The sequence below is a fragment of the Strix uralensis genome, chromosome 7, assembly GCF_047716275.1.
Source record: "Strix uralensis isolate ZFMK-TIS-50842 chromosome 7, bStrUra1, whole genome shotgun sequence".
In the NCBI taxonomy this organism is placed as follows: domain Eukaryota; kingdom Metazoa; phylum Chordata; class Aves; order Strigiformes; family Strigidae; genus Strix; species Strix uralensis.
Window position 1 is genome coordinate 30625351 of NC_133978.1, and position 25801 is coordinate 30651151.

A 25801-nucleotide genomic window follows, 5' to 3' on the forward strand; every position below is an offset into this window, starting at 1 on the left:
CCACAAGACCCAAGTCTGAAGACAAATACACTCATAAAGTGCTGTACACAATAACCTCCTCTCACTAGTCTCTTCCCACTCCGCCAGGCAACGCTCAGGCTATGAAACTTAACCACCCACATCAACCCATGGGCATGGGTCCTATGGCAGCCTCAGCCACCCCATCCCCTGCTGAGGTCCAACTTTCCCTATTGCTCCCAAAACACAATGCTCATCCCTTCCTTGCACCAGGAAGGGACAGGACCCAGTCAGCACAGTAGACGCAATTGCCTAGATGAGCTTCATGGAAGTAGCCGCTGAAGAAATGGTCCTTATCTAATTCAGTGGACACTTTCATAAATTAAAGTTAATGCTTCTTGCTGAGCTTTGTTCAAGCTGACTGTCATGCTCAGAGAACAAAAGTCACGGTAGTAGAAGCAACACCCAAAACCAGCCTTTGGAAAAAATTATGTATGACTAGAATAGGTGCTTTGCCAGTGTGCACTTCCCCCTTTACCTTTGCATCATATTAACAGAGTATTGTTACTGCACCACAGCCTTTGAAGAGATTTAAATTCATGGGTCCCACAGGAAGCAGGGAAGGGATTTTAATGTGCACACCTCAATTCAGGAAACTGAGTCACTACAAGGAACAGAGATTTTCTGAAAAACATATAGGAACTCTGCAGCAGAGCAGATAACTGAACTGAGACTTCAGCTTAGACCCACAGGCACCTGAACTGTCCTACCTCCCTTCCACCTACAAGACAGCTCTCCCAAAGTAAATACACATATACCTGGGTATGAAATCAGATGCAAATCCCTTGCTCTACAGAACTCAGAGGTATTCTGAAATTAGCATGGGGGAAGAGAAGCACAATCTTGAGCTGCAAATGAGTAGAAATCAAGCTAATGTACAGCATATATTGCCAATTCTCACATGCTTGAGTCTAAGCTCTGATCCACAGAGAAAATGGCTCTAAAATATTAACCACAGTCATTACGGAAGGCTCACTTCTGACAACGTGTCTTATGGTTCATTTACCAAGAAAAAATGGATGCAATTTTAGCTAGTGTTAAAATTAATCTACTTTTATCAGAAAAGGAAACTAATCCCACCTGCCCAGCTCTTCTGTTCTGTTTTCAGAGGAGACTAACACCGAGGCAGCAGGTTTTAAAAGCCAGGCTTTTCACAAAACCAGGGATTCTGTAGATTTTTACTTATATAGGTTGAAAAAAAAAATCTGAGTGACGTCAACCACCTACCCTAGACAAGCACAACTCTTACAAGGCCAAGTTCATCACCAGTGCTGACCCTGCTCTGACTCAAATTGGGTGCCAACAAGACGACTTTTAATTTCTTCTTTGGGGAATTTCAGTTCTCAGAAACCAGTCAAGTCTGTGATATATTGAAGGAATAAAGGCAGCAGTAACATCCTACTGTACACTCAGCATCATACACACAGTCCTCAGTCACAGGCAATCCTCCAGCAGCTCTGTAAGCCCTTTCACGCACACCAAGTTCACTCAAACTTCTTCCTAAGCTCTTGAACTCCTGCTCCAGCCAGAGAGAAAACTTCAGCTGTTGCATGTCCCGGAGTCAGAAAAGTGTTTCCTGGGGAAAGAGGAGAAACACAGGAGAGCCATGAAGAGGCAGAGTTCCCACGTAAATTACCACCCCTTTAGAGCAGCTCTAAGTCACACATCACTGAGCAGCTGGCACATCCCCATCGAAAGGGTCCAGGGTGGAGTTGAATGACCCCATTCACACCACAGGAAGAGCTGGCTTCAGAGCCTGAGCAGATCCCTCTAGTTCCCATCTTCTTCAGCCTCTTTCTGCATCCAGAAAGCACCGAAGTTTAGCAGTAGAACTGCAATATCATCACTCACTCTCTAGGCTTGAGTTCTCTTTAGATTGTTGCTATTGACAGCAAATCCTGGGAGAATTATTATTTTTTATTAGTATTATTATTTTCCAGTACTGCATGCATAAGAATAGCTCTCTAGATATAGCAAATAGATACAAGCAAATGAATGGAACAATAACTGCCTCATGTCTTTCATTTAAAACAGACTGATATTAGTCCTTTTGTTCAGAAACAAATTTAACAAGAATTTAGAAGCTGTGTGTTGAGGCTGAAATAAATCAGGTGACTAGCAGGAGAGGGAAGCTCGCTATGACTTCAGAGTACGATGAACACAATGATGGGACATGGTGGAATAAGAAAACTAAGGCTGAATTTAATACAAATGGCTCCATTTATATCAAAGGTTTTGTAGAAGCTCTAATGATAATTCAATTGCATTGTTCATTGGGGAAAAGGTAGATGGAGATCATTTAATGTTTTTTAATTAGCAAAATATTTCATCCTGGCTACAATTTACCTTCTGTGTGAGGGAACAGAAGTGGTATCAATGGCAGGTTGCAGCTAGCTGTGGCTATGTGCACAGACCTGCATTTTGCTTATGCACGTACTAGGGGAAACACTATTCAGTGACAATGGATACCATCAATTGGAAGAGTCTTGTCAAGATTTCTGCATGGTTCTCATGATGTTCCCCCTTTGCATAATGGATGGGATTGCTAGAGCATTTAATTTCTGATAATAGGACTGAGCTGGAAATAAACACTTCTCCCACACACCTTAAAATACTGTTTTTCTATTCCAAAGTGAACACTCCTGATTTATTTAGAAAGTTAGGGGCATGTTGAATTGGATTAAAAGGCAGCACAAGTGCCAAGTCCTCTCTTGAACAAGTCACTTCCTAACCTGAAGAGGCTGACAAGGAAAGCCTGGCACCTCAGTGGAAACGCAGCACAAGATACCATCCCAGACCTCCATCGAGATGATCCCTTTATTCCCACATGATCAAAGCCAAACAAAAAATATTACATCTGCTCATTCTTATCTTTCAGATGGCAAAAAGTAATGGAAAGCCTAAAACCTCAGAGCCCAGAAAAGAAATAACAAGACCGAAATCAATTGATTTCCGAAAATGACTTCCAAGTTAGTCCAAGAGCTTATGCCAGCAGAGCAGCTATTGTACCCTATTACATCTGCAGAGCACAGTTCTGTACGATAAGCTCTCAGATGAGCAATAAGCAGACAGATGATTATTATGACCAAGGTACCTGGAGTAGCTGCATGATGCCTTGGCCCATGCTACTGCTATGCTTTAACCTTGCTAGACTGACAGCTACATCACCTTCACCTTCTGGGAAGACACGGTTTGTCATTCTCTTACTTGTGTTGGTGATACCATTTGTTTTGTGACAGCAACAGGAGTGGTGCTGGTGTAACAGGTGGACCAAGGGGTAGTTTGGATGCTATCATCTGTCCATTATCATTCCCCAATAGAAGTGGCCATCTTCACTGTCTTTCAATGCACATAAACATGCCAGGGACTAGACTACACTAATAACCAGAGTGAGCCAAACACATCCTTAGTCAAGATCACCAAAAAGAGTGGTACATCCAAGTACAGATTTGTTTTCATATCTCATACAATAGAAATCATGCAGAAAATTCAAAAACCCTTTTGACTTCAAGGTACGTATTCGAAAATCTTCTAAGTAGAACTATAACAGCAGTGCAAGATCTGTCCCTTCTACTCTCCAGAAGGAACTATGCAGTATGAAGACAGAAGGTCTCCTGCCAAAACACTGGCTAGAAAGAAGATACTTGTGGGTTAATGTGGGTGTTGGCAGATCTTCAAGAGAAGCAAGCCAAGCTGTGCTTCACTTTCACAAGTTAAAGAAATTGGAATGAATGGGGAAAAAAAAAAAAAAAGAAAAAAATCTGTGGGAATAGGAGAAACCACCTTTGAAAGAAGCCAAAGGGAGTCAGCAGCTGATAAAGAAGGTTGCGATTCTTGGTCAGACCAGAGACTCTCAGCCCTCTTGAGATGATATACTTCAAGATATCAGATGCTAGCAGCTGTCTCTTTTTGCCTTTTATAACATACCAACCCATTTAAGATCAACCCTTTACCACAGGCTGCCAACACCAGCTTAAAAAAAACCCAAGCAGCAATGTCGTAGTGCATTCTGTGGGCAGGCATGCAAAAGCTTCAGCTGAAAAATCTAAGGATTTAGATGAAGTATGTCACACTGGTACAATTTAAGGAATTGCTACACATTAACCCATCTGTGCTAACTGTCCACATGAGGGCTCCTCATCTTGAAAGAAAATTCAATTTAAATGCCTTCCAACATGAGCTAAAGTAGATACAGGTACACTTCAGGTAACTTGCTGCAAGCCAAGAGTTATGTATGACATTGCCCCCACCTCAGCTCAACAGTGATAGCCTACTGCACCTCAGGTCTAAGCCTCAAATCCAAGCTGGGCTCCAAAAGTTCTGCTGCAATTGCAGTGTCAGACTTTGGAGATCTTGTTTCTAAGGCTTCATGCTCAAAAGGCAGAAGTGCACCACCAGAATTCCCCACTGAGACCAGGGCAATCCCCTGTCCGTATTAGCTTTTGTAACAAAGATACAGGAAGGTATAAAGGCCTCTGGTTTTGCTTACATCATCCTAAAAACATAAGCTGCTAGGCTACAGGCTTATTCCACTCCTTTCTGAGCCCAGACAGCAGCTCTCCAGCTATAAGAACTTGTACCTCTACAAACAGCAAGGCCATTCTCTGCCAAATTCAAGAAGGTAAACAAAATACATCTCTCTGGCAAAACATCTCCACATCAATTTGTATAATTACCTACATCCCTTAAGAGGGTCTTGTTGACATATCATAGCTCTGTCTCCAAACACTGAAATACAATTAAACCAGATGCATCAGACATGACTTGGTGGCTGGCTCATGTCAAACCACCACATGTGGTGGCTGAGAGATGAACTTTCATTCATAGATGCTGAGAAGAAGTAGCACAGTATGTATGGAAAGTCACAGCATAGAAAACTACTTTTAGGTAAACTCCTCCATCTATGGCCCACCCTCCAGCAACTCTCTCTGCCCAATGAGTATTAAGGTTTGGCTAGCAATGCTAATATCTGCCAATTTATCTCCTTCCAAGTCAGTCCAAGTCCTCCTGCAAACTGTTTCATTGATAACACAGGCTTCACCTGTGCATAACCAGGCTTCACGTTTTTTATTCTGGTTCTTATCCTCTTCCTGCCTTTTTGTTACCAATCAGTGCTTCTACATCACTTAAGTCCAAAATTCCCAACAGAAAATCCATACTCCTTCTCAAAAAGCTTGTGTGCTTCTTTTTGAATGAAATCAATCCAGGTGTCCACATCTTGACTTGTAAAATGTTCTTTTGCCTCTGAAGTCTCCTTTTAGTGAATTCTAGAGCTAAACCCACCCTTAAAACCAATTGTTCTGATTACATTATCCCAGTCCACAAACCCTGACTTGTTTTCTCTTTTTCACATTGCCTGCTCCTTCACTTCTCAATGCCATGTCCCACAAACCTAGTTTTCCAACACTATCACATTAATTTTCCCTATCAGCAACTTCAATTTGCTGCTCCATTCCCTAGGTTTTCCAGGCAGCATGTTAGCACAATGTTTTTCCAGCCCTACCCTTCCCTATTTTGTCAAGTCTTCTCTCATTCTCCAGTTAGCACCCCCTACAACAGAGAGGCTCCTTACCTGCTTAGGAGACACCCCTTCCTTAGCACGTCTTTGGTAGAAAACACCTCAGAGACCACAGTCTTTTTCTTCAGTTGTTGAGGTCACTCCACACCAGTTTTTTTCCAAAGCTTACCAACAACCACAGGTCAGCTTCTCTACTAAAAAAGCTATTTTTTTCAACAGACTACTTACAACTTCATGCAGTCCCAGAAAAGACTCTTACCCTTTTACTCTTACACATCTCATCTCTTCCTCCTCCTCCTTAATCATTTATTCCTTCCACCTGGGAAGACAGGGAATTACAGCCCGCTGAGTCCCCTCCACTTCAAGAGCTAATTTACACCCTGAGGGATTCCTTCAACTCCTTCAAATTATCTTCTGCTGCCTCTTACCACACCCTAAGATCAATGCTCATCACTTGTGTGTTTGTGCCTGTCTGTATCTTCTTTATTAGTAGTATTTTCCTTTTAGAAGTTAATTATCTAAATTACAAAAAAACTTTACTAGGCTGAATCAAGCAATCACATAATCGATGCATTTGTAAACCTCATGTTTCTGCTGCTTGTTGTTGCCTGTTCACACATTTAAGGAAGAACCAGTTATCTAGTACCTCCTGCCTAAGGAAGAGACCATTGCAATCAAGTTATCTGACTCCTATGTAAAGCCAGAGTGTCCCTCATAACTGTTTCTGCAGTGGATGTATCTGCCTCCCAGATCATGGCTAACTGCGACTCTCAGTTCTTTGAGGCAGGAATCAAATATTTGTCCTTAAAGGATTTCAGTGCTGTAAGATGAACATTGTACGGGATTTGCAATTATCAGGGAGAAGACATCTCTTTGTTCTCCACTAGAACAATATCAGCGATTAACGCCTTTAGGAAGCTCCTGGTGTCAGTGATAAAACCCCACAAGTACTGTCTCAGAAAGGAAAACATTGTATTGCCTTTGAGACTACCACCTACGTGCCTCCCTGCAGTGGCCTCACTGTCCAAAGAACTTGTTACCTTCAGCAAAATCCTTCAGATAGCATCCACCATGTGACTAAGAAGACACAACAAAGAGGAGACAGCTAGAAACAAAATCTCTCCAGGAGGGAGAAAGAATATAGCTTGTTCATAGGGCCCATTCCCAGAAGGGAAGGTGGAAGACGACAGAGGAGCAATGAACTTCTACATCTCCCAGGAACGAGCTGAAATATTATGTAGTGTCCCATATACTTCATCTATTCTTATTTAATCAGTATAAAAGATGTGTCCATTATATGGCATTAATATCTTGTCATAATCTTGGTGCCTAACCAAAAGTGAACTGGGAATGTTTCTCACTAGTTTTTGACACTATCAGAATGCAGACAATTTTGGTTGATATTTTAGTGCAGCAAATGTCAACTGAAAATTACATACCTCCAAGAAACTTTCTGATTTTAACTAAACTACATTTTCTAATGGAAAATTCTTCTGACAACTTTCTTTCACCAAGTGGCTCTAATACTCATCTTTAATAACTTATGTATCTCAGTGGTGTTTTCAATTTACTGATGTCATCTGTCCTTTGTAAACACAACACAGAAGGTGAGTATTTAAAACTGTATGTCATCTATCTTTTGTCCTTATTGCGATACTGCATTCACTTCCCATACTTCATTATACCATGTATTTTTGCGATGAAGTATTTTCATCTCCTAGCAGCTGCTACTGCATAACATATTTCTGGATCATCTGAGTAGCTTGTTAGAAGGACAAATTTACTAATGGTTTAAAGTTTAATTCATATCATATCATCCAAGTTCAGACGTCAACCACACAATTCCACATATTTGAGCAGGAGCACCAAATTACAGACATCTTTCCTCTGAACTCTCTCCAGCAAAGATCTCCATCTGTTTAATAATACAGTATGTCCATATTTAAACAAAATGCTCTCTATATAGAGGATTAAGTACAGGTTTCCTCAGTAACATTTCATAATGAGATGCTGATTCCTTTGTAGTATATTCTCTGTTCCTCATAAAATTTCCCAAGGTATCTCGTTGTTCTACTTGCTCATAAAGGTTTGTTTCTCACCCAAATCCACCTTGTCAAACACAAGATTTCTCAGAAATTACTCTTTCTGCCTAGTCTTGCACTACCTCAGTGTTAGAAAGGAATAGAGATGGATGCTCCTTCTGCTTGCCACAAAGTGGTTCTTGGCTTCATCTAAGTGAATCCTGATTTACATGAGTGGAAAAGGAGCACAGACACAGACTCAACATTTCTACTCAACTGTTTCATTCTGAAATGGTGCCAGACACAATGGAGAGATGGAAAGGATAGAGCAAGGCAGGCGATGAAATTTTCTCTTTGTGTGTGCGTGATTCTTTCTCTTCCAGTCTGACAGGAGCACCAGTGATTTCTTAATTGGTTTTGGAAGGATCTTTGTAAAGTAGTTTGGGGGTTGTTCTTATTTCCCTTTAAAGCCATCACTCAGATACCTCACTGATAAACCTGCCTTAAGAACTTGAATAGCACTGAAGAAAATCAGTGCTGCTGTACTAAGCACAGGCACTGACAGCAATTTTAAAAGGACATGAGCAGCCATCAGAGCATAGGCAGATAATTCAGACCACAAACATTTCCTGGAAATACTTGCTACTCTTAACATCACTTTAAAAGTTCAAACAAACATCAGAATATCTTTGGTTAACTCTGCTTTAAGAGAAAGGTGATGTTCACCTGCACTGAAGCTATACCTCAGCCCCCACTGTTCTTTGTGGTGAAAATACAGGTGTAGTGAACCCGCCAAGACTAGGCTATTTCCCTGAGGAGGGCTGAAAGGGACCAGCACCCAAACAGGACAGGAGAACAGCAGAAATAAGTTCTAACTTGGGACAAAACTAAAAGGACAGATTGAGAAGTAAGTGGGAAGCACCAAGAACACGCACTTCCTCCCTCCAAATCCATGTACAAATCAGACGAACCATCAGTATGAATATGTTATTTACTCCATTGGACCTTGTGCGTATCTATATCTTGTGTGCATGGGAAAATCATGAAGCTTTAACATTGTAATGAGTCCTGGACAGTGACAGCACCTAAGTGCCCTAGAGCTTGTTGCACTTAAGAACAAACAAAAAATTGAAAGGGATGTAAACCTACTATTTCTGGGCTTCAGACAAATGGTGGTAAAACTGATCCATATCTCTGTAGCATGGGGATGCTGAATTTTGTCAGACCTCAGCTGTGATCCTGTCCAACGGCTCCTCAGCTATCCAAGTAGCCTACTGCAATCCCAGCTCCTGGCCTAAGTCTGAGCTGCGTTACAAGGGATTAAGTCAAAGGAAGCTGAGGAAAAGGGAAACAGAAGTTTTCAGGAGGTTTTTGACAGTGTAAGAGGAAAGAGACTATAGGAACCTGCATATTAAGGAAACTTTAATGACTAAATCCACAGAACCTCAATCCACTTGTTGCAGAACTGGCCCATTCCAAACACTCAAAAAAAAAAAAAAAAAAAACAAAAAGCTGTCATTCTCTGAGGTCATGAGCAGGGCTTTCTTCAGATTTCTCAACTAGTAGTTATCGACTTCTTAGTGTCCTGGTTTACCCAGCCTTTAAGGTGAGTCTGGTCTTGGTTTCAAATTTGTTCTGCAAGGACATTTGGTGCCACCTGGATTTGGAAGGAAGGCTAACAGGGCAGGAGTATCCCAGTTGATGCTGGATGATGTGATGCACAATCCCCTAAACTAGGCACTGTGGGCATACAGCCACATGCATTCCCTATCAGGGCTGAGTCCACGCTCTGCAGCCTTGCACCTATATTGGTCTTATTCACCTGGAAGGCAGGAGGAGAAATGGCAGGCTGGACCCAGCAGGACCACCACCTTCACGTCAGAGCTTCAATGCGTTCCTCTCTTTGCAGAGGGTATTCCTGATGGCAGTGAGCGAGAGGCTGCTGTCTGTGCAGCTACTCCTTGCTAACACCTGCAGCATCCCTTTTAACTGCTGCCTTGGCCCACCAGAGTAGCTGAGATGTTTGACAGCGTCAGTGCAAGCTGCATTGGTTCGTGGGCTGTCCTGTTCATCATAACAGTTATTAGGGTTATGTTCACCTTTCATTATTAAAGAAACACATGCCTTCCCTAGCCCTTCTGCATCAAGGGAAGGCATCAGCATTCGCACACCTACACACACAGGTGTGTGCGGCACTTTCCTCATGTGTTTATTGTTTTTCATTTTTTTTGGGAATCACACTCCCAATGTGTTGCTGTCTCAGCTGTCACTGCTTGTCACATTACAATAACGATCGCTGCTTTCAGAAGCCAGTTCAGGTTGTTTAATCATTGCTTCCCTCCAAGCTGTCCATCACAGGGTGGTCGCCAGGCAACAGCATCAACAGACAGGGCTGTGGGTGACTGGTGAGGAGGAGGAGGAGGAGGAGGATGGAGCACACCATGGTTTGCAGGGAGGAAGAAGAACTCACGTTCCCATGGGAGAGGGAGGCACGGGAGCTGCTGAGTCTATCTGATGGGATCCCAGCCTGCAGCATGATGAAAATAACAGGGAACCCTGTGTTTTGGTAGAGGAAGAAAAGATGGCAGGACCCTGACCCATGGCACAGTAATGCAGAGCTGGGTTCCTTGCTACAGCTCTCGTAGGTGTCCATGGTCCAGCTCCCTCCACCACAGGTGGGATGGCAGGGCCCTGCCGTCCTGCCCAGCTCACAACCACAGGCACAGCCTGCAGTTAGAGACAGCTGGAATCAACCACATTTATTCCTTTAACAACTTTAAAATTAGTTGTTTAGGAGTGGATGAGGAGTTTCTGAAGAAAAAAGAAAGATCACATGTCAACTTATAAAAGTTGCAAATAAAAGGAAAGGCAACACTGAACTTGGAGCTTTTCATCCTAAAGATGAGCTGGAGAATGTTTTGGGTTTGTTTGTTTCATTTTGTTTTCCAGGAGATACACAATTAAACAGTCATTTGTCATTTAAATAAACAGATGCAGATCTGCATCAAAGCATCTTTGGGTTACAATAGGCTAAATAGTTATTACTAAACTTCAACTGCTCTTCTGTAGAGATGCTAGGTCACTGGATCCAGGCTAAGTCCAGATATATATAGCCCAAATCTATATTCTTCTTATCTCTAGCCCAGGCTCTGTCCCTCTTAACGTATTGAGGGGAGTGTGGAAACACGCACACAAAAAGTGGAGGAGGTGTAGCACAGTCCCATCCCGTGGTACAATCCTCAGCCAGAATACCATCTCAGGGAATAATTATCCTCAGAACTCCTCCAACTAGTGACATTTCACCACAGACCTATGCATTCTGGTATTAAGTTTAATGCATCTGCAGTTTTCCTGGTATGTCTTTTATTTACCTATCTATCCTTTCCTATAAAAAAATAAATCTATTAAGTTTCATGTAATCAAATTAAGAGCTAACTTTGATTTGCAGATAAACATTTCCAAAATCTGATTTGATTTCCAATAATGATTAATTTAAAGCTTTTATCTTTCATCTATAGAAATGTATTTTTTTCTTGGAAACCTGAACTGAAACTCGGCAAAAAGCAAATTAATTTTCCATACATATTCTTTGGCATATAGAGCTTGATTTTTGCCATTAGTATGATTTTTACACCACAAAAATATATTTACACTTACATATAGGTAAATTCTTCAAAACATAAGGTCCTCAAATATTCTTTTGAAAATTCAGTGGAATTCACTTCTCCTAGGTCTGTTTTCAGAGAGTATTCAGTGAAAGGTAGTGGCAGCATTCTTGGCCAAGGCAGGGAAGATTAAGCTGTTTCTAAAGGTTTATACTGACCCAGTCACATACACAGAAAGGGAGCATATGACCTCTTTCATCGACTGAAGATATACCTTGGATTTAAAATAAAAACCTTCCATGCAAAGTCTATTCTAAATTATTAAATGTGGTCCATTCCCACATTACTGAGGAATTTCCCACTGATTTCTGAATCAGGGACTTTGTGATTACTTCTCACACACACACACACATCCACCCCCAAAAAAAAAGTGCACCTGAGAAAATCACATATTGAGCAGGGACAATTTATGAAAAGAAAAACAAGCCTACGTTTGTTATATAAAATATTTCCCTTGAATTATTTTCTCAACCTTCAATGTAGTGGGGGAGGTGAGAATGAGGGAGGAAGAGAAACATTTGGGGAAAGACATGGGATGTCTCTTTTGGGTTAACTAAATAGCCTGAGATTTTTTAAAGAGCCTTTCACTTCCTCCCCAAGGCCTGCTCGAAAATGATCTGCAAGAGCTCATGGCACTGCTGTCCTTAAATAATCACCAGCAAAGGTGATATAAAACCTAATAGAAATAGGATGTGAGCACTCACACTGAGTTGGGACCTGGTGTTGCAAGGGATCAAGACCTTCCTATGTGTAGCTGAACACTCCCCACCCAAAAAAAACCCCAGCCCTTCCACGCCTTGGGAACACATCTGCCTTGAAATGCCAACTGCAAATCATCCCCTTCCATCTCTTCTTCATCTCTTGATTTAACATATTTGTGCAAAGCATGGAAGACTCTGCAAATGGGCTCTTAGGTTCCAAGAGGCACCAAGAAGTGATACACAGGGCATGAGGGACATAGTCCTGGTGGCACTCTGAAAACTGTCTTGATGAATGAACTTCAGACACCCTCTCGAAACACCAGACATATCTTTATGTACTAGATACATTCCAGTATTTTTGCCAGCCCAGACAGTCCAAGAGTATCTTCCCTACCTTGCTACTTCTGCATTAGGGAATGCAATACTCTGGAGGAAAAAAAAGATTTTTTTTTTCCTGAGGGCAGTCTCTCCGGGGGTGAAGGTGGATGGTGTTTGCTGTTACACTGTAATTTGCTGCCTTATGTACACTGTGGTCTCCTCATGTTGCCCTGAGGTTCCTCAGCCACACTTTCCAGCAGCACAGCATGGGTCAATCCCTCCATCCCGCCCAAGCCATTTGCTTGAGGTGGGCTTTGTCTCATCTGGGCTATCTCTGAGTTTTTCCTCCAGGAAAAGACAGATCAAAAGGTCCGTGACTCTCATCATCTTCCTGATCCTGCAGAAGCAGTTCTGCCCCTAACCACAGCACAAGGAGAGAGCACTGGAGGCCCTGCCTCAGCATGGGCTGCTCATGGTGGGGATACGTGGCACTGACATCCCTGCATAGCAGCAGAAATAGGTCCAAATTACCACCTTCTTCCCCCACACTGCCTAAATCTCCATCTCTTTTCTCAGCCGCCTTCTCCCTGTTCGCCCCATGTCCCGGACACCTCAGCACAGCCTGCCCTGAGCATGTCCCTGGCATGGCAGCACACAGGGGAGAAGTTCAGAGGCAGCTTTGAGTCCTGGTGTGCTATCACAGAAGAACATCACTCCCCTATTTAGGGACATGATGTGAGGTTAGATTAAGTTCTTGGAGATGCTCAAAAAGAAGGGAACTACATTTTAGGACACATCCTAAAATATCCTGTTCCTTCTCAAAGTACTTTCCTTTTATGTTCCCCAAGGAGAGAAAGTGCAGTACCAAGTAAAAGTATTATTGTGTTACCAGCACTGAGAATTAGGGATTAAGGGCTCTCATGTTAACTGTTGTTTGATTTAAAAGACAGCCAAAAAAACTGCAAGTGGCACAAAAATTATTTTACTGCATCAACTTTTATATGCATTTAAAATTCCAAAATAATTAGTCTATCACCCAATGCTGCCATTTGAATTGGAATCAAGGCCCATTTTCATTTAACATAGAAATGTCAATTAGAGCTGCGGGAGTCATTGATTTTTTGGTTTGCTGGCCAGATATAAAAAAAAAAAAAAAGAGAGAAAAGAAGTGCCTTGTGTCAGTCTGATTTTTTTTCTCCTCCTATGAAATGAAAACCTGAATGCAGCTTTGGTTCTGGATGAACAGGATTCAGTACACACATTTTTTCTGATAGTATCAGTTGCCCAAATACAAGCAAATATAGTTTGAGATGCTCTACCAGGCCTGGGTGTCAGGTAGGATGCAGGACCCACAGGATGCCCTTGCCCTGTGAAACTGCAGCTAGAGGCAATACCACCTCAAATGTCACTAGATGCCTCTGTGAGGGACACTGAATCAAGGTTTTTGTATCACTGGATCATTTTTAAATATAGAATAAAAGGATCAGAAATCCATTCAAAAAAATGCTGCCTTGAAACAAAACAATGAAAAAAATATTACATTTGAACTTTCATGATTTTTGCTTGTTTGGGGCTATTTCTCGGGAGCCTTGGGATCTAAAGGAAATCAGTGAGAACATATGAAATGCTCTGGTCAAGCAACAACAGCATTTTCCAGAGGAAGAGGTCTTTGATGGGGCAGTTTCACTCGCCTTGCTGGAGCTCTCCACAATGTGAGAGTTGTGTTCAGTCTGGCATAGTAAGAAAGGCCCAGAGGACAAAAGATTGTCCAAGGCCAATGCTAATCTTGGAGCCCTTCAAATGTAAAGCCGTACTCCAACTGAATGAGTCAGAATGGTCTCTAACCTCTTCAGAATGAATTGAGGACTTCTGACCTCCTTGCTTCCCCCTCTGGACAGACCTCATCATGACTGCCAGGTCAGGAAAATACAAAAATTTTATTTGAAGTCAGGAGGAAAGGGAGAAAACCCTTTTCTACTATAAAGTACAGAAGATTGAAAACTATAACTCTATTGCTTTATACAGTTTATAGCCTCTTGATATTGCATGAATGCCAGTTGCAACTGACAGAGCTCTTCCATTATTCTCCTTAATCTCCCTCATGATGGGATTTGCATATCCCACCTGTCAGTCCAGGTGGAAGCTCCTCACCATCTCCCAAACTCTTTCACAGAGACCAGATTCACACAGGGACAAGCCTTTCTTCTAGTCCTCACGGATTCTCTTTCACCCACTGCTTTCTCTCAGTGCATGGCTATTCTTATTAACAATTTCCCATGTATCCTATTTCATGTTCTGTATATGAAAAGCCTATGTTTTATCCAGTCAGGAAATATATCTAGAGATGGACTGCAATACAGAAGAAATACTAAAGCTATTGACTTATTTTTGCCAAATCAAACACACACAGACAAAAAAAAAAAAAAAAAAAACCAAAACAAACCACAACAAAAAAACCCTCAAAATCTTCTGGTTAAAGAAATAAAGTTACTGCTCAAAGTTACAGGAAATCTTCCAGTGTTTTCTTTCACTGAAGGCTTGTTTTTAAAGGAGGTTTCGCATCTAGAATGGATGTGAAGTATTTTATGATCTACACAATAGTAAATCTAGTTTAGAAAACGAAAATTTGAAACAGGTGACTTTTAGTAATACTTTAATTTGACTCGATTTTTTTGTGGTGTAAATCCCCATTTTTGTTTTCTCCCTTTTTATTCAGCCCTTCCTAAATATATTCTCATTAGCTCTAGCAAGAGATTAGCCTAAAACAGTCTCAGCGTCTGGTGCATTATACTATTAATACTATTATATATTGTTGTAATATGTAACCAACACATACTATGTCTCACTGAACTATTTTAATGCAGGCATCCTCCTGAGATGAATCTTTTTTGGGACCTGTTTCCTGCACCCTAGGAACCAATCTAAATGCAAAGCGACTGACAGTGGGGTCATTCCTCACCATGGGTCTCACTGCGCATCTGGCTCTGGGCTCCACATCCATATTCATTTCCTTAAAACTCCTCCTTTATAATAACGCATTTGCCATGGGAGGAAGGGAGCAATGGGCTATCGGAGTGTCATACAAGATGATGCTGGTCACTCACGGGATGACGTTGGCAGATTCTTCACCCATCCCTGGTAGTTCTACATTGGAGCCACAGCTCTGCCAGCAAGGGAAGGACAAAGGGTACCAACTACAGACTATTGCATGAACACAGCATCTGAGCAAAAAAAGTCTCAAGAGTGAGAAGATGTGAAAAGTGACATTTTGATTGTGATCCCCCCTTCTGGTCTGAACAGAACAACACTGGCAATTTAAGACACTTTTGACATGCCTTTACTGTCTCCCTTGTAAAAGGGAATACATTCGTTATCATCTGCATGGAATTGCGTTCATCAAAAGCAAAAATCTGATTCAACTTCGAGCTCTTGGGAACCTGACTCCTAGAAATTCACAGTTCACTTTCCACAACCTGTCTTACAAGCAGATACAGAAAGAACAGTGCTTGCTTGATTTAGCAGACCAGAGGCTGAAAGGGAATACGATCACTGCCTGTAAAATAATTCCAGGGGGCGTTAAGTGCCAGGGAGGGAAAATAACTCTAATTAAAAAGCACATGCACAAATGAAAAAAAAAAAAAATTAATCTAAATTGCCCAATGGCAATGTCAGAACAGAAATCAGACGGAAGTTTCCAACAGCCAGAAGAATGAGGCTTGGAACAGCTATCAAATAGGAAGAAGGCAATAGGAGGGTGGGTTGGAAGAAACCCAACTGTTTTTAAGGTGCAGTTTGATCAGTTTATGGCTGTAGGATGCAGTATCTGCTGCAGCCCTGTGCCATTCTTGAAGTTCCTAATTTATAAAGTAGGTTTGAATGCTTTAACTGAAAATCCAACAACAGGTTATTCACAATTACTTTGTCCAGGAGGAAATGGGTTCCATGATTTCAGGTAAATCATGGAAAGCAGCTTTGCGAGCACATCTGCTAACTCTTTCAGCACCCTTGGGTGTAACCCATCTGGTCCCCCATTTCCCATTTACAGAACAGGTTGTTAGGCGTTGGAATGGGCTGCCCAGGGAGGTGGTGGAGTCCCCATCCCTGGAGGTGTTTAAGAGTTGGGTCGACATAGCACTGAGGGATATGGTGTAGTTGGGAACTGTCAATGTTAGGTTAATGGTTGGACTGGATGATCTTCAAGGTCTTTTCCAACCAAGACAATGCTGTGATTCTGTGAAATACAGTGCATTGGAAATATATAGGTACATTGTTATTCCACCTTACCTGTGCTCAGTTTGTCCTGTCAATAACATCAAGTAAAATCTTGCAAGTAATACTAATGTAGAGTCTCATCTTGACTAAAAGCTCTCCCACAACAGACCTAACTGTTCCCCTGTTGTCTAGTGTAATCACCTGACAACAGTAATGATAACCTTGCAGGCTTCATCCTGCAAGGATGGACCCATCAGTTGTATTGATTCTCTACTGTGGATGGAATATAATACCTGGTCATGTTGCATCTGGTCCAGACTCCATCTCCATCAGTCTGTTGAGGATATTCTGTTGTGGAGGACCTATGAGAAGCTCAGCTTTGTCTTTCCAGCCATGTAAATCACAGAAGTTTGAATCAGCTGTTTAAAGGTATCGTGACCATGTAAAAGCCCATACCCAGGTGTACAGCAGGGCACATGCTCAAAATCTTTGCTAGACACTTTGAGATCTACACCAACATCCAGCCCAGGAGAGTACTCTGACCAGTGCAAAGCAACACAAAACTGCCTTAATAAGTGAATGTGAAACCCACACTGCTTTCCCTCACAGCACAACATTAAAGCACATGCTATATCAAAGTCCTTGCTCAGTCTCCCTTACCTTCTGATCTCCTCCAATTTTTTTGCTCTTTCTCCAGGGTACTTTCAAATGAACAAACAACACACTGATCTCACTCCAAGCCAGCCTAGGACAGAAGCAGTCTTGGTTTCTCGTAAGCTCTGAGAACCATCCATATCCCAAAAGCTCATAATGCACATCTTTTAGAGATTTGCTTCTCTCCATTAAAACCAAGTCTGTCTTTTAGCTCCACACACAAATCTCCGATAGCTGTTTTCTCCTAGTCTATAGTATAGCATTAAGGGAGCTATGGGGACTCCAAATCTACAGTGTTTGGATACAACACATCAGGAAGCACGTATGATATCTCTGCGAGCTAGGAAACCTGTCAACTTCCACACTGATGATGAAATTTCTCAGTGGTGCAGAAAGGCAGGAGATCTCACTTGTGTGTCTTGTAGCAGAGATTTGAGAAAGATCTTATCTCATAGGATCTTTTACTCCAGTTTCTACAGAGGCCAGTGGAAAGACCCTCAGAATGTATCAATGCAGGTAAATTAAGGAATAATAAGACCCATTCACAGACTCAATAGTCTATAACTATATTGTTAAAATGGTTCCAGGCAGGGTGCTGGCATGGGCCAGTTAACACCTTGCTGGAACATTCCCAGACAGTCTGGGACACAGTACAAGCCAAAGACCATTTCCAGCACCCAATTTGGCTGCAGCCACTCTTCTCTGTTTTGCAGACTGGAAGAGCTCAGGGTTGTGGAGATGACAGTGTCTTGTGCGGCCTTGCTCACCTCCACTGGCATCAGAGAAAGACTGAGGCCCACCTGTATTTTAACACAACACTGGATACACACCCAGTTTCATCCTCATCAGTCATCTGACAATCCAGGCTCCCTACACCTATACTCTCCTCTGGGAAGCTCCTGCTGACTCCACTGGTGAAAAAGCCAAGGTAGACGGGAGGGATTAGTGCACGTGAAGCGTGTCCCTACAGATGTGAGTTGGGCACACTCCAAATGTCTGGATACAGATATTGTGCTGGAGGGTAAACTGCCCAGGGGATAACTAAAGTCACTGATGGGTCAAAGTAATCCCTGATGTAACACAATTTATGTCAGTGGAGTTATACCTGCATGACTTGGACTAATATTTATTATTCTTATTGTACCTGTGGCCAAGCATACAGTGAGTTCAACCTCAGAGCAGAATGCCATCACTTAGCTGGTACACACACTCAACATGAACTCATGGCCAAGCCTGAAAGGAGCTGCAAACACCGAGAACAATCCCTTACAAAAATCAGGAGTCCTTTCAGGGGTCCCTTCTCCTCCATCAGAAGCATTGTAATTATATCCAAACCACTGCCAAAATAAGGATACAGGGAACCACACTAAGGCTGGCAGAATCAGGTACATTGCAATAGAAGAACTTGGTGGTGACAGTGCTTTAATTTTCCAGCTTTTCCATCTAAAGGCATCTCAAATATTTTGAGCTTTGGTTTGGATTGTTCCTGTACTCACACAGATGCTGCCAGCTATGATCATCTTTATAGTGCCCCTGTGCCTGGGTGAAAGGCAAAAGCTGTTTGACAGCAGCACTTACAGAGCACATAAGAATGAAAATGTGAAGAGGTGAGTTGTATCCCCCTGTCACAGCAGGGAAGCGCAGGTAGGAAGCCGGCAGCTACCGCTGCTGGAGTGCTGCCAGGGCACCAGGGTTACACAGCATCCCTCACAAGCAGCAGCATGGGGTCCTCTGCGACCCCCATGCAGGCTGAACTATGTACATTGTACCCTGAAGGAAGCATTCACCCCAACCCCCTCCCACTTCCAGTTCCTTTACAGATGAGTGCCCAAACCACGTAGAGGCATTGGGTCAGTGCCACTTTGGGCTACCTACTGAATACACACACCATTGCTTCAGCTCAGCCTGGACAAGTCTGTCATGCATCCAAGTCCTGCTGGGGTCCAGCCTCATTTAAGTGTTGTGAGGGGGATGCAATCACAGCACAAGATAGCACAGCACTGACAGAGCCCCCAGCAGCAAGGTGGGAGCATAATCTCCTTGTACGCAATGCAACCCACAGCTCTTTGGGAAGGAGAGTGGCAAAACATTTCCCCACAGCTCCCTGAAAACATTTGTACACCAAGACACTCAGAAAGTATATCAGTCCCTGGCATTAATAGCCCACACTACCACAGTGGGCAGAAACATATATACATGTATATGTATACCTAAGCACATGTATAAGAAAACACATATATAATAATAAATATATCTTGATAAATATAGAGATGAAACATAATTGCAGTAACAGACCAGGAAAACTGATACCTGATGGATGACTTTTTATACCAGAAGTTTTTCTTTAGCAAATTGCATCACTTTAAACCAGTGTCAACTCAATTCAATTTGTATGAACAGACCTGCATTCCTACAAGGCAGCTTCTGTTTGCACAACTACATAAGAGGCAGGCTAGCTGAGTTTTGAAGAAAGGGGAAAGTCCTTCAAAACAGAGATGACAAGTATTCCTCTGTCAATTAATTGATTAAAAGGCTCCTGATGAGACCATAAAACCATGTCCCAATTAACTAGGGCTGAACCCCACAGTGAGGTGCTTATGACATTCACTGTAATACTAAATCGCATGGCTGCAACATACCTCAATACAATCTGTACCAAAAGGAATTCATAATGATTAAACCGTTCTTTCAAAACGCTCCTAGTACTAAAAGCTGAAAGGGAGGCCAAGGATTTCTGCCAAGCAGCCAGAAACCTTCTGGCATTACAGCTACAGACACCTTAGAGGAGAAGAACCAGAGCCCCCCTTTCTCCTGGGAAGTTATATGGGCAATGACCATGTAGTGCCAGCATCTCTTTCTCTCTTATTAGCATTCTGCTTGCTGTCTCTAAGAGGCAAAGTGACAGAAGTTGGAGCATTCAGACAGACAGATCCTCCACTTCTGCTAGTCCACAAGCAGAGTTAATGGCAGGCAGAAAGCACGCCAGGCAACTCACTCTGCCTTCCCCAGGCCTCAGCCCTCTGCCTCCAGGTTACCTCTGCAGCAGAGGCTGGAGGGATACAGGGCTCAAGTTAACTTGGTAACTTTAATGCCATGACTATTGCTCCAGCCTGGAAACCAGTCACCTACTTCTCTAGCTGGTTTTGTTCTGCTTGGCTCATGTCAGAGCTGTTCTGCTGCGATGCACGAGAAAGGTCCAGGTTATGGGGAAGAGACAAGAACTGCCTCATTTTAACATCTTGGTGGCAAAAGGCAAAACGCAGCTTCATCCTCTGCACTGAGGCACCTTGGAGATGAAGTCCTGAATCCCTCCAGCATCTCCCCATCAGCAGGGCCTGGGGATGAGCCCGTGGGCTGATGCCGTCCCCCAGGCTGGGTGGAGGAGGAGGCGCAAGCACCAGAGGGGCTTTCCCAGACCTTGATTGCAGCCTGAGAGTCCAATGCTCCCTGTGGGGGTTACCCTGGGGGGAAGGCAGTGTGCAAGGACTGATCCCCTCCCAGACCGACCTTTCCCCTCCCCGCCGCGGACAGTGGCAGTGATTTATCCCTCAGTGCCTCCAGGGTGAGGGAGAAGGGGGCTGTGCTTTGGGTTATCTCTCTCTGCCTCCAGGGTGAGGGAGAAGGGGGCTGGAGGGGGCTGTGCGCAGCGGGCGGGCAGCGGAAAGTTTTTTTGCTCCAGAAGAATGGCCCTTTTGAAGCACTTCTGCCCCACTGCACACTGCTAAGCGAAGGCAATCCTCGGCGCCCGAAGGCGCAAAACCCCCCTCGAAGAATTAAAAACCAGCATCCCCACCCCCTTAAAAAAAAAAAAAAAAAAAAAAAAAAAAGAGAGAGAGAGGAGGGAAAAAAAAAAAAAAAAAAAAAGAAAAGGAAAACAAGGGCAAAAGCAAACCCGCCGCCCGCACCCGGCCGGGCCCCCGCGGCGGCGGTACTCACGCTGCTGTTGTGCCCGGACCAGTGCACCATGGCTTGGTTGTGCGCCGAGTCGCCGGCGAGGGCGAAGGTGGTGCTGCCCAGCCGCAGCTCCTCCAGCCCGAAGCGGGCGGCGCCGCCGTCCCCCGGCTCCCGCCCCGCGGCACCGCCCGGCCCCGCGGCGCCCCGCGGGCTGCGGCCCCGCCGCCGCCGGCCCGAGCCCGGCCGGCCGCCCGCCGGGGGGGGTCCCTGGCCCCGGAGAGGTTGGTCCTCGGCAGGAGCCGCCGCCGTCGCCTCTCGGGGCCGGCTCTCCCCGGGCACTTTTTCGGGCTCCCTCGTCAATCGCCGGGTCTCCCAGCCGCCGAATTTCGTCCCCGCCGGAGCAGGGGCGAGGGTCGCTTGCAGCCCGGCATCCTCCGGCTCCATCCCGGCCCCTTGCCCGCTCTCACCTCCCTTCTCCCTGGGGAACCTCCTCTGCTCCTTTTCTCCTCTGTCGGTCTTCAAATGCATTAATAATCCCTGCTGCGGATGTTGCTGCTGCGGCTTCACCTGGGAATGGCAGGATCTGCAAGTTATTTCTGCACCGGTAAAGCCAAAAGTGAAGAGGAAAAGCCATGTCCAGTACAGGAGAGCAACGTGCCAGGCTGGGTACCAGCCAGCAACTTTTTCCATCGCTGCTGACCGCTGATGAGAGCGAAGGAGAAGGAGCAGAAAAGAGCAGGAGCGAGCGAGCAGGGTGCTGCCGATTTACCCGCCGCGGGGTCAACACAGCGAGAACTCCATAAAGTTTCAGACTCTGTTGTATTAGGTGCAGCCGGGGGGTAGGGGAGATTGCTTTCTTTCCCCCTCTTTTTCCCCCCTTGTTTTCTTTTCCTTCTTTTGCACTTTTTCCTTTTTTTGTCTTTTTTTTCCTCCTTTTTTTTTTTCTCTTTTTTTTTTTTTTTTCCGCCCCCCCGCCCCCCCCCCCCAAGACTGGCGTTGCTGATCAGGCTTTTGATGGAAGGCAAAGCCACAACCACACGGGGGAGGAGCTGAATTGAAATCAGAGAGAGAGGAGCAAATCCTGGCTGGTGATTTCTCCCGGCTGCCTCTGTGGAAGTCGCAGCTCGCTCCTCTCCCGCTCGCTCTCTCTCTGCTCGCCCTCCCTTCGCCGCTGCTGCATCACACCCCTCCCGCAGCCGCCCCGCCAGGACGCCCCGCGTGTGTTTCGGGAGCGATTGGTTACTCACTCCCCCTCTCTTGCACACAACCCCCACCGCACACGCACTCCAAGAAGGACTTACCGCAACTTTTAAACTCAAATTATCCGATCCCTTCCGCCCCTGCGCTTCCCATCAGCTGAAATCCCTAAAATCTTCATCCCAACATACTAAAACCACCGCACGTGGACTGGAAGCAAACGTGCAAAGCAAAGGAGCAGTACGTACATATAAACGTACATACATGTGTGTACAGACTTTCCACAGGAAATATATAAATTCGACTAATTAAGTGGCCTTAAATGTCTGAGCAGGCTCTGAAATGTCTCTTTCTCTCTGCCTGTGACTGATGCAAACGCACTGGAGTTGCTGGGAATAGGCACCTGTGCTTGATTTCACAGAGGGAAAGCCACATTTCTACCCCTCTGTTCCCTCCTCCGCCTTTCCTTCGCTGTACCATCATTTACAGTAGCTGCCGATGTTTAGATAAATCACTCGGGCATGGCAGAGATGTACTCACACAAATGCTGATGGAGACAGGGACAAGCTTTTGGAAATGAAATGACAGCAGTTGGTAGCAGGAGGGGGTGGGGGGGGAGAGATTCCCCACCGCTGGTTTATCAGCAGAAAAAAAAACCCCTTTCTGCTCTAGCTGTCTCTCACGTTTTCAGGACCAGCAATTTCTCCCCTAGGAACTGTGCACCCCTCTCACTAGGTCTCTTCCCCAGGGAGCAGTCACTAGTGGTGGCCAGAGGAGATCACCAATCCCCGATTGCAGAGGTTGGTGTCTGTTGGCCGTGGGAGCTGCTGGTCCCTTGCTGCTGGCAGCGCCGTTGGTGACTGCCCACACAGCAGGTCAGAGACCCCAGCTTTAACGTGCACTTCCAAATGCCCACGCACTTTAAGACTGGAGGGAATTAAAGGCTCTTCCACTGGAATTTTATTCCATCCCCATCTGCCTGCTCTCATTCATTCCCATTTGATTTCCAGGAGAGTTTATTTTTTAATTAATGTTTTTAACATTTCCTTCCTGACATGTAAGACTTTATTGTGGTTTTTGGCAGGGAATTTCAGAAAAAGATTTACAGATTTGTTCCACACTCCTCTAGAAATTTTACTAAAATGCTCACTGGTGACACGTCTCGGGATATTAGCACAAGACCACAGGCGAAGGGAGACTCACAGTAATTGAGGCTGGGCATAACTTCATGCTGCTTACAACAATGATGGATTGTCTGCAATGTAACCACCAGACCTCAGCTAAATCTACTGTAAACCAATTAACTGCATACCTGTTTCCATATCTCCCAGCTAAATGGTTACCATTAGTTACAGCTTGTCAGTAATAATAATTAACACTTTGCACTTAAACAACTCCTTTCATTTACTAAGCCCAAAGCTCTTCACAAAGGCCAGCGAATTTTGCTCTTGTATAAAAAGGGAGAAACTGAGTCACAGTGCCATCAGCAAAACAGCAAGGATTGGAGATGAAGACACCTTTTCATCAACCCAGTCTTTTGTCTTCTATAAAATAGGTTGACCAAATGGCTCTATCCCAAGGGATGCACTAAAGAGTGACACCTTCCTAGGACAAGTCTCTTAAAGAGGCTGTAATCTAAAGGGATGAAATTCAAAGAGATGAGTGGGTGAGACAGAGAAATAACTTCGAAGAAGAAAATTAATAAGAGGTCAGAGGGTATTTCTCCTGGGATTGTAATAGAGATTTGGATGCCAGTGAGTGGCTAAGGCTAATGAGAGAAACAATTTAGCCATCTCATTTAGGCAGATGATTATCTCTGGGTTGTGACCAGTGAGTGGTATGGATGTGTCTGGTGGAGCACACCTTATACACTGTGAGTATACTACACCTGCAGAGCTCTTCAGCAAATGCACGCGAGAGTCAGTCGTGAAGAGAAAATACTGGATCCAACCTGAAGACCACAGCCAATTTTGCCAGCATATAACCCTTGTTGTGGGTGGATAAAAGACAGAGTCACAGTACAAGCCTTTCCCTGATCCCTACTTCCAGGAATCATCAATTTAGGAGATTCCAGCAGCAGAAACTGCACCTGATCCCTTATGTTTAATGGCTATGAATGGACCTGTCTTCCCTGAATTTGTCTAATCCTTATTTATACTCTTGGTGTTTGAGGCATGCTGTGGTAGTCAATTTTACAATCTGATTATGTGTGCTTTTGAATACTCATCGTCTGCTCTTATCTGAGAGAGACATTTTAAATCGCCATAATCTAATCTTGTTGCCAGCCATCTTTCTGCCACAGATGATGTGACGATTGAGCCATCAGAGATAAGAAACCAGAGTCTTTGGCACAAAAGAATAATCCCCTGTCTTTTGATGTAAGGAACAGCTTTCTGAGTTGGGAGCTACAGTAAGCCTCTATGCTGTCATTGGAGAAGGGCTGAATTCATTTACTCAGCCAAAAAGAAGCGCTGGTGTGTACTGACCGAACTCCATGGCTGTGCTCACAAGAAAGGAAAGGCTACACTCCTGGGTATCCTGACCTGAAGTTATACCTGATCTGATGTTTCAGTAGCACAGACTACACCACATGTCCAGCTCCAACCTCTGATGAGAATGTGTTTTCCATCACAGCTGCTACACTACCTGATCAGGAGACTGCTCTTCTGTTTCACATGGCCACTATTACCTTGAGGGAGGGTAGAGGAACGAGCCCTGGGAGCTGTGGAACAGCTTTGGCACTATAAAACGTGATGCTATGAGAGCAAATGAAAAATACAGGCCTTAGCTGGCCTCTTTAGCCTCTGTCTTTATCAGGATAAGCAGTGACAGGGGATGTTCCTCTTCACCAGGGAGGAACTACTGCAAACACAGAGATCGTCACAGACATAAGAGGGTTTGAGGAGGTTCTCACTTTCAGGGTCAGGAAGCACAAGCAGGAATCTGGGGAAGGGAGTAGATACCAGTTCTGGATAGCTGTTGCAGTGGAGCAAGCATCTTTCTTAGGATTTGTATAGCCTTGAGAAGAGAAGCAGGAACAGAATGAAATGTGGATGAGTACACATATCTTCATTTGGGACTGGGCAGGTTCAGAGACGTGGAAAAATGGGTTGGCCAAGGAACTAAATCCTTACGACAATGATTGCAATAATCTGCCATCTGCAGGAGTCCTTTCCTCCAGATTGTTTCACATTTGAAATCAGAGACTACTTGTGAAAACATGGTCCTGAGATACTTCTTGGCTCCACAGGACTCCTGTCTTCTGAAACCTGCTAGACAATGTACCCCACATAATGGAAGCACATCAGGGACTACGCTGACATTGCCTGCACTTTGATGGAGCAGAAAGGGAGAAAGAGGAATGAAAGAGAATGGAAAGAAACAGAATTGGGTGGGCTTAACTAGCTGAGTTTTCAATATAGGGCACAGACGTAACATAGGCTGGCCTATCTTGCACTCAAATGTCTTTTAGGCTAACCAGTATAATCTTTCCCTTGTAAATATTTGTATAAACAGGATTTTGTGAATCTACACTCATTTTAAATCACCAGTTTTCTCTGTAAAGACTGTGTAATGAAGGGAGCCCAAGAAGAACACTGCTCC

At 44.1% G+C, this 25801-nt stretch overlaps 1 protein-coding gene across 1 annotated transcript in view; it reads right to left on the reverse strand.

The window, feature by feature from the left end:
• The window catches only part of LOC141946071 (VPS10 domain-containing receptor SorCS1-like), a 296692-nt gene extending 274106 nt beyond the window's left edge, over positions 1-22586 (reverse strand). The window contains exon 1 of the mRNA XM_074875239.1: positions 21044-22586. Coding sequence (XP_074731340.1) covers positions 21044-21691 — 648 coding nt within the window. The 5' untranslated portion in view covers positions 21692-22586. The remainder of the gene's footprint in view (positions 1-21043) is intronic.
• Between the last annotated feature and the right edge of the window lie 3215 nt (positions 22587-25801).